The sequence below is a fragment of the Passer montanus genome, unplaced genomic scaffold (assembly GCF_014805655.1).
Source record: "Passer montanus isolate IOZ18808 unplaced genomic scaffold, ASM1480565v1 scaffold8, whole genome shotgun sequence".
In the NCBI taxonomy this organism is placed as follows: domain Eukaryota; kingdom Metazoa; phylum Chordata; class Aves; order Passeriformes; family Passeridae; genus Passer; species Passer montanus.
The window spans coordinates 5,990,091-5,999,147 of NW_024373256.1; the positions used below are offsets into that span (position 1 = coordinate 5,990,091).

Below are 9,057 nucleotides of genomic sequence, written 5' to 3' on the forward strand. Positions count from 1 at the left end.
AGAGGGGTGTTCCTGTGAGATTTTCTTTTTTTTTCTTTATGCAAGTGGCTGGCAGGCTGTGATGGAGCTGTAGAAATAGCTCTGGATTCAGAGAAGAAAGAGACCTGGACTTTTTCCCTTCTTCCCTGAGAAAAAGTAATTTACGTAAATTTATCCACGGCCAGCACACGGCAATAGCTCACAACTTTGTTAATGGAAACCTGGTGATCCATAACACTTGTGTGGGAGATATTTGCTCGGGGGTAATACAATATTAATGTTAATATCAATGATCGATCAGAGGATTTGCAAGAAAGGCATAAAGTATTTAATTATAATTACATTGGGAATGGCTTTGTAATGGCTACGACATTTGAATAAGGTCACGTCTAGCCCTCACCCCTGTTATGTTGTTCTATATTAAATGCCATTCACTTTAACTGCTGGAAACCTTTCTGGAGTCGTCAGAATATAATATACTGGGTAAATTGAAATATGTCCCTTCATTTTTCGAAATATGATTGATATCCTTTGCAAAACAAATGTTAACACCTCTTTGTACACAAATTTCTTTGATTATATGTTAGGGAAACTAAATTACGGCAGTCTCTCCTAGCAGGCACTTTTCTGTGAGCAAAGGACATGGCTATTTGTGAATATTAATTCATCTTACAGAAAATGGCTTTGGATCTCTGCTGTAATTCCACTTGGGTGTATTTCTGCCTTTCCTAATGCATTAATTCTACATTGATTAGTAGCCATAAACTGCTTCTCCACTGGTCTCAGCAGCCCACAATGTTCACCTGACCCAGGTGTTGCTGGGGAGGAACTTTTGCTGTTACTGAATTATCTCTTGTTAACAGCATCAACCAAGAACACATAGTAACAATCATATTTGCATGTTTCACAGCAGGAAATATGTATTTCAAATATACTGCAGGTGTGTACCATAACTATCAGCCCAACAGCAGCATTGCCATGTTTAAAACAATCAGGAAAAAGATCTGTGTGTAAAAGAGGAATATTTATCTGTAGGCAGGGTCCCAGAGGTGCACAAGTTCCCACCCCCCATGAGTGCATGCAAACACTGAAGCACTAAGTGAGGACATGCTCTTCCCACACATATTTACTACTGAGCATAAACAATAAAAGAGCAAATTCTCATCCCTCTTCAAATGAGAATCCATCTGTGCAGTGCCCCCACCACCCCGAGATTTTCTACTCTTTCTAATATCAATGTAAACTCTAAAGAGTCAAATTTTGCTTTCAGATTTTCCCCCAGAATAACTGTTGATTCACAGAGAATTGAAAGCTCCCATTTGAAGGCAGAATTTGTTCTTAAGAAATCATCCCTTCAAAGTTTGGAAGACATGCAGTGATGTAATTGACATGATTTTCCATTTTCTCTTTTCTGAAGAAGAAGCAAAGACTTTTGCATGCTGTAGAAATGCTTGAAGAGAATAAGTTTTATAGTTTTCCAAAAAATGGGCATTTATTACCAATCAGTGTGAAATACCACTGATGGTGAATTTTAAGTATATGGCAGGAGTTTCAGCATCATGACAACATACATCATGCATTTTTACAACGTATAAGTGCAGTGATATTGCTCCCTTTCTCAGTAACAATTTATAAGAATATATAGTATAAATGTACAGTATATATTAGACACAATGTAAAATAACTTAGTGAAATGTCGAAGCTTCTGCATAAAAATTCAAGTCATGCCTGAGCATACCTCTATGCTGAATCTTATCTCATATACCTTCATTTACCTTTAGTTCCTGTTGCAAAGATAATTTTATCTCTGTATTTAATTGCTTAAAACTATCAGAATTCTTGTCTTTTTTTCCTTTTATCTGCAGTAGGTGAAGACTGTAATAGCCAAGTGAAAGCCGGGATATTGTGGAGCCTTTGCTAACGCTGTTTATGTTCTCGGAAGCAATTCATTGTGAACAAGTTGTATAAAAGCAACTTCTTAAAAGCTTATTACAGTTCCTCATTGTCCATCAGGTTCTGTTCCAAAATACCCCACTGCATGTAAATGATAATGAAGTGGCTTTCTCAGAAATGGAGCTCACGAGCTAACATTGATATCTGGAAATTATAAATCTCACCAGTTTAGCTGAAATCATATCAAGCACCACTTTGGTAATTGCTTGCAAGAAGGATCAATAAAAATCTGTTTAATGGGAATATACAACTTGTCTCAGAGCAGGTAGGTGGAATTTTAGCTTTGCTCAACACTCGACAGAGCTTTTTGCAGTGCCAGGTTTCCCTTCACACTTGCTAAATGAAATATGGTTAAGGACTTTTCTGCAGCATCTCAGGAATATTTCTGATAGTACAAGGGAAGAAGTGTTGGGGTTTTTTTGACCAAGGCATTAAGAGACTCCTTGACTGTCACATTACCTATCAAAGCACCAGAGTTCAGCATCCTTGCAATTAGGTCTCTTGGAATTATTTTGAATACAACTTCACTTCAACAATTTAAACAATTCTGCCCCGAATATAAACAAAAATATACTTGAAATACTTATCAACAACTGTGTTTCCTAATGAACAATGAATTAAAACTGCAAAACAGTTTGAAATAAGATGTTAAAAGAAAAAAATCAGGAAAGACAGGGCGATTTTCTCTAATTCCTTTTAAGAAACAAATTTCCACCCCCTCACCCCCCTACATTCCCAGCCAGTGTAAGTCGACAGAATTACACTGTTTTAGATCAGCTTAAGTTCTGACCTATATACTCCAGTGGAGTTAATCCTAATTTCCACCACTGAAAGTGGGATCAAATTCACTTTGTCTTTAATAAAGCAGTGGATGATAAGCAAGTCTCTTCTCTGTCAGATTCTGCTTGAGAAAGGAAATTCTTTGTGGTGCTAAATGATGTCCAGGACAGTTTAGAAAAAAAAGCTAGAATTTCATAAGTTTCAGCATGGTGAAAACCGATATTGGTAACAGATATTTATGCTTTAATCTTAGCAAAGTTCCTTGGGTACAGACAGGGCATCAGCTGGTGAGTCTGTAACCCTTTCTGAGCACTGCTTGGGAGGAAAATGAGGAGGCAGGCAGCTGATTTTCAGTGACATGAGGCTGCTGAACACACTGTGACTCAGACTTTGTTACCACGAATAAATAACATCACATTGTCCAGAACTGGAGATTAATATGCGGGGCCTCCAGTAGGTGATATTTATTTTCTTGCATGTTACACTGAGATCTCAGGACAGGCAAAGGGTCGGGGGCTGAGAGGATGTAATCGATGCTGAATTTGATTTCAGAATCCGATTTTGCCAAGGAGGAATTGCTTAGGCTCTGCCTGTTGGTCACGCTGTTTGGAGCAAACCCACAAGGCTCCAGAAGTTTTGGGCCCGGTTCAATTCTCTCATGTTTACTTTCAGAAGAGGAAATGTTGTTCAAAGCAGAGTCCACAGAAGAGGTATTGGGGGATGAAGGACTCTTCACTCTGCTGGGTCGCTGCTCCTTGTGCTCCCTTTTCACATTCCTCCTCCTCCGTCTTCTCCTGTAATTCCCATTTTCAAAGAGATCCAGCATGGATTCGCATCCTGCTGCAAAGCTCCAATAGTTTCCTTTCCCCTTCTCATTCCCTTCTGTTCTGGGAACCTGTATTTATTTAAAGGCAGTTCAGTGTTTGTATGTGTTACAGATGCTGCTGTTTAGCATCTGCATTCATTTACGTTTAAGAATGGTGTAAACACATATGACAAGACTTTTAAGCCTATTCTCTGTCATTATATGAGTAAGATGTAAGCCCCATCCTCTTCAATTTGTTATCTATTAACATACATCAGACAAGGATATATTCCTTATCTCTGTAATTGACAACTCAGAGGGATTTTAAGTGATTTGCAGCTCAGCTGTTTGTTTCCCTTCTTTCCTAGTGATGAGATTATTGCTGCCTATATTTTTTTAGCCATGCACAGTGTGTATGTAAATACACAGTAACTGATCTTACCTTCACAAAACAACTGTTAAGTGATAAGTTATGTCGGATGGAGTTCTGCCAGGCTCTTTGATTTGATCTGTAGTAAGGAAATTTCTTCATTATAAAGTCATAAATGCCAGAGAGGGTGACTTTATTTGAAGGGCTTTGCTGGATGGCCATTGCAATTAAGGCAATGTAGCTGGAAAAAGGAAAACTTGCTGTTACACCATCACCCTACTCACAGACTCAGTTTTTTAGGACCACATGGGTACATGTGTGCCTATATCCTGCTTCCAAAATTTCCCTCACCCGAGGTGTCCCAGGGAGAAGCCCTGAGTGTGGTCACTGCCTGTCTTCCACGAGCCCCAGGTGACACAGCAGGGTCACTGCCAGGCACTCAATGCAGAGGACAGGATCCTCTACAACTCCTTCTGAAAAGTTTCCCTGAGCAGGAAGGCTGCAGTGAGGCAGAGTCACTGTCACAGGAGACCACCCCTGCTCATGGAAAGGACCCTGGGTGTCCCTGTGAACACCTACACCGTGCCTCTCCCCACCACTCCGGGGTTTTCTGCATCCTATTCACCCCCTGGCACACTGAAATTCACTTCTCCCAGGGGTCCTGGAGGTTGGAGAATGTCTGAGATCTGGAAGCTTAAGGGCATGCTGGAGTTGCTCTGACCCCTCATGAGAGGAAACAAATCATGAACACTTCGGAGACAGAAAGGGGGAAACCTGCCCACTGCAGTGCCTGCAGCAGGGCCAGACCCATCGCACACACCTGGCCCCTGCTTCCCTGTGAGCTGTGATCCCACCAGCCCAGAAACCTCACAGAGACAAGGGGACTTGGAAAAACTTCATCTTACCTGTACGCTGGTCTGGTGAATTTTTTCTCTTCGTCAGAGCTACAGGTAGGATAATCATCCCCATCATAATTGAAGCAGTTATAGGGGTACTGCGTGTTGTCAAACATCGTCCTGCTCCTTGCTCAGCTCCTGTGGAGTGAGAGAGATGGAGTGATGTTTCTCAGAGCTTGGACTCCCTCCTCCCTTCTTCCCTCCCCTCTGTCTGTCTCATTCCCTCTCTCCCCCCTCCCCACACTCCCTCTCCTCCGTGCACACACACTCTCCGTGATGGGGTGGGGATTGTTTTTGCAATTCTCGCGTCCCAGGCAGCCCGTCTGTTCGGATATTATTTTTTGGGGGGTGTGTTATTGCTGTCCCTGCAGCTGTCCCCAGCAGTGGGGTGGCTGGGGGGGCTGGCGGAGCCGGGAGTTGGGGTGAGCCTCTGGAGCGGGGTGCGCGGTGCCGGTAGCCGCGCTCAGCTCGCTGGGTGGTCCAGGCTGGAGAGGGGCCAGCGCTCCCCCGCCACATCCACAACGTGACAAAGGCAAGCAGCATGATGTTCATAAATCATGCTTCAAGGTCTCCACTTGGAAATTAAACTTTGAGAACGGAGTGCAGCTCCCCACAGCCCCCGAGTGCTCCCCCTCTGGATTTTTCTCTCCCCAGCAGAGCAGGGTGGCTTTTCTTAATTATTTATTTTTAGAAAACCGACGTACAATAAACAGACGTTCCAGGCAGTAATGCACGCTTGTCCTGATCTGCAATCTATAATGCAGTATAATAGACATAAATTATATTTCCATGACTAAAGGAAAATCTGTATGTTCAAAGAAAGTAGAACAGAGGGGTATGAGGGACTACTGTCAAGCAGGAAAGTAAAAGGAAAATAGCTGTAGGCAGGAGAGCTGCCTGTGTGGGCTTTGATCTGAAGGATGAATTAGACTAATAGCCCTGTGTGTTGGCATCCAATACTGTAACAATTTAATAGTTTTTCAATGCTTTGGAGTGTTTTCCAACAAGTGATGTAAACCAAAGGCATCACGCACCATTTCAGGGGGGACTTAAAAGGTGTGTGCCACACGATAATTAAATTATTTGAAGACAGCTCTGTCCCAGGAAATAGCCCCAGGAGGAAATGGGTTTTGGAAAAGAGAAAGCAAATTGGTGTGCAGAGTGTTTCCCTGGATGAAAATATAAAAGCAGAACCACTAGCAATGCAACTTTTTTTTTCTGTAGCATCTTTCATACAAAGCATGTCCCCAAACCCCTTTTGGAGGTAAAGGATACAATTAGGAGAAAATTCATCTGAGTGATAAAGAGCCCTTTAAAATGATGCTTTAGTGGCTTCTAGAGTTCTGACAAAAATGGACATAAGAAGGCTTTTTGTGTGGAATATAACAAGACATTGTAGCAGGGCATAGGGGGAAATATATGGCATGAGAAAAACATATAGATGAGGTGTTTTCTTGGGAATATTAAACCAGAGCAGATAGCCAAAATAAAAATTATCTCCACTCTAAAATACATCAATAGGCATATGCATGAGGCATCCACTGCAGAGGAGGTGTTAATTCAAAGGGTCAGCTACTGCAGCCTAAGGCATTAGCAGGGCTTTAATACTGAGTCAGATAGAGGGGATTCAGTGGAGGAAAATGAAATATATAATGTCTGATCTTCATTGATACTCTGTCCAGCTGGACTAGAAGGTTTAAAGTAAGGAAGAAGACAAGTCACAGATATGGGAAGATTCTCCCTCCCTAAAACCCATGATCCTTGACAGCAGTAGACTTCCACTTTGATTTTTAGCAGTGGTTCTTCTCTTTGGAGGTGTTTTACCTCACTGAAATTCCAATAACTTAGACTAAAAAAGGTCTTGCTTCTGATTTACAACAATTTCAAAAAGCAGAACTGGGTTGGTTGTCTGCTTTTACCCAATGTCTAAGCATCCTTTTTTCAGTTCTTTGTATTCTGTTTATGAAAATTGGCTTAAGAAAAGTCAGACAACACACTTCGACAAAAATCCTCTCATATTTACTGACAGCATTTAATAGGTGAAATTTTCTGTAATGGGAATTAGAGCAAATGACTGTAGTGTCACGTATGTAGTAATGTTAATTATCTCTGTTCCTGTATTTTCTTGCAGAGTGAGTGTAACACACTTATCCATCTCTAGCACATCTGCAATGTGCATTACAGCTCATGGCCACTGTATTCCTCACCCATTCCAGTGGGAAACACACGTGGATTAGACTTCCCTCACAGCAGTTGGTTTGTGAGGCTAAATTGAGCCACAGGAGTCAGATCATGGGTTGATGTCCCTGGGCATCACCTCAGGGGTGAGTGGGGCCATGGGTGGGGGGTGCAGGGGCAGCTTGGCAGGACACAGGAAACTCCTGCCACTGCCATTTGTGTCACACATCATCTGGGGATAGACATTATCACTTCCTGAGAGCTGGAGGATTTGGTTTCTGGCTCTGTAAATATCATTATTGTCACCTGCTGCAAATTCATACAGACCCTAAGAAGAACACAAACCATTTCTCAGTCCTGCAAGATCAGAAAAAAATTATATATGATTGCTCATAAACTTGCTTCTGAAATCCAGATATGCAAAACTGGCAGAATATTTCTCAAGGTAATTTTTAAAGCCTGCATGCTTATATTTTATTCCCAAGTGAGTGTTTATGGTCCAATTATAATCCTTGAAAATAATATTCATAAAGAAAAGTTAACATGCTCTTGTATGTACCATGGTGGAGTGAGCAGGTGCCATGCTTATGGTGGCAGAGCATGTTGTACTATAGTTTTTTTCCCAGCATCTGTGCAGCCATTACAGTTTAACTAGAGTAACTATAACTCATCCCTGTCATTACCATAAAAGCATAATTTTGCCAGGCTAGTCTTTTCTTATGTTGTATATTTTCAGAACACAAAGTTGTAAACCATTTGATTTGAGATAGTAAATAGGCAATAAAAATGCTGTGAAAGATTTGACTAATCTTTTTAAACATTGATATTAAAAAGTTATTTGCAATTTTTATAATTATGACAAAGATCATGAAAGTTAAATTCAGACAAGTCATAAATCCAAACAGGGCTGAATTACTGCTAATTATGGGATCGTAGAATCACAGGGAGCATCTCAGTGTTTGGGACTGAATGCTGGCATGCCATCTTCCTACTGGTGTAGACTGGTGTCTCCCAGCAGCACAACTTCTGCTGTTTCTCACACTTGGTTGCAGTTTAGCACTTTATTCCAAACCTTTAAAATTTATCATATAATCAAAGAATTATTTGGAATGGAGAGGACATTTTAGGATCATCTAATTCTACTCCCCTGCCATGGGCAGGGATACCTTCCAGAGTGCTCCAAGCCCCATCCAACCTGGCCTGGGACACTTCCAGGGGTGAAGCTGCCACAACTGCTCTGGGCAGGCTGTGCCAGGGCCTCCCCATCCTCACAGGGAAGAATTTCTTTCTTCTATTCAAACTAAATCTACTTTCTTTCAGTTTAAATCAATGGAATCTAGTGGTGTCCTTCAGCAGGCTTTGAATCCCTCAACAACTACACCAGCAGTAAACTGCTTTCTTTTTTGCACTTTTTAGTACAAGATCTGTCTGTGGTGAAGAAGAGAGTGGGGGAATGCAGGTTCTTGTGCACTTTTTCTTATAGTTATTTTGATATGGGATGATGAGAAGGAGACTTCCCCAAACTTGGATGGGTACTTGGCTCTCCCTGTGAGAGATCTCATGGCATTCAACTTGGTGACCCTTTTTCCTAGGAAAAGGATGAGGCTTGCCTCACTGCCCACCTGAATTTCACCCTAATTTTCTCTCTGCTTCACCCACATCCATCAGCTGAATTCCTTTCCCTTCTGCATCTTATTTGTGTTCACATGCAGAACTTCATGGAAATAAAATTTCCACCGCAATTTGTGGTTTTCTGCTGGAGTTCAGTGAGAATTGTTTATATTTCCTAGCTAGGGGGTTATTTGGAAAAGCATTCCTCATCTGTATGCCTTCTAGCTGCAGCAGTGTAAAGCTCATGCATAAAACACAGCACGTGTTTCTACCAAAACAGGAACGTGGATAAGAAACCTTCAATGAGAATCCATCACATCAGCGGTGGTAAATAAGTGAGCAACTGCAGACACTCAGACATATTATCCCTGCCCTAGCTGGAAAAGGAGATTCACAAGGCATATGTGAAAATCCACTTCTGGAGATTCTCAGTTGTGTTTTGGCAGTGAAGAATAAGAAAAGGAGGATTCCCAGGGTGAAAAGTC

General features: G+C 41.6%; 1 protein-coding gene across 2 annotated transcripts; it reads right to left on the reverse strand.

Moving 5' to 3' along the window:
* Positions 1 to 1,131: 1,131 nt before the first annotated feature.
* Positions 1,132 to 5,190, reverse strand: FOXL3 (forkhead box L3). Of its 2 annotated transcripts, none has more exons than XM_039732316.1 (4): positions 5,050 to 5,190; positions 4,793 to 4,921; positions 3,960 to 4,026; positions 1,132 to 3,607 (listed from the first exon to the last, which is right to left on the reverse strand). In XM_039732316.1, exons 2-4 carry the CDS (start codon positions 4,897 to 4,899, stop codon positions 3,125 to 3,127), a joined length of 657 nt encoding a protein of 218 aa, XP_039588250.1. In that variant the 5' UTR covers positions 4,900 to 4,921; positions 5,050 to 5,190; the 3' UTR covers positions 1,132 to 3,124. The 2 variants fall into 2 exon arrangements, with proteins under 2 accessions (XP_039588250.1, XP_039588249.1); XM_039732315.1 differs by having other exon boundaries at positions 3,960 to 4,128.
* Positions 5,191 to 9,057: the final 3,867 nt, after the last annotated feature.

What these genes read in the sequence shown, in the direction of transcription:
- FOXL3 (XM_039732315.1), bottom strand. Translation starts at nt 4,899, where the DNA reads ATGTTTGACAACACGCAGTACCCCTATAACTGCTTCAATTATGATGGG. An exon ending in TTCACCAGACCAGCGTACAG is followed by an intron (nt 4,129 to 4,792) that starts GTAAGATGAAGT and finishes TCCTTTTTCCAG; the next exon opens with CTACATTGCCTTAATTGCAA. An exon ending in TTAACAGTTGTTTTGTGAAG is followed by an intron (nt 3,608 to 3,959) that starts GTAAGATCAGTT and finishes AAATAAATACAG; the next exon opens with GTTCCCAGAACAGAAGGGAA.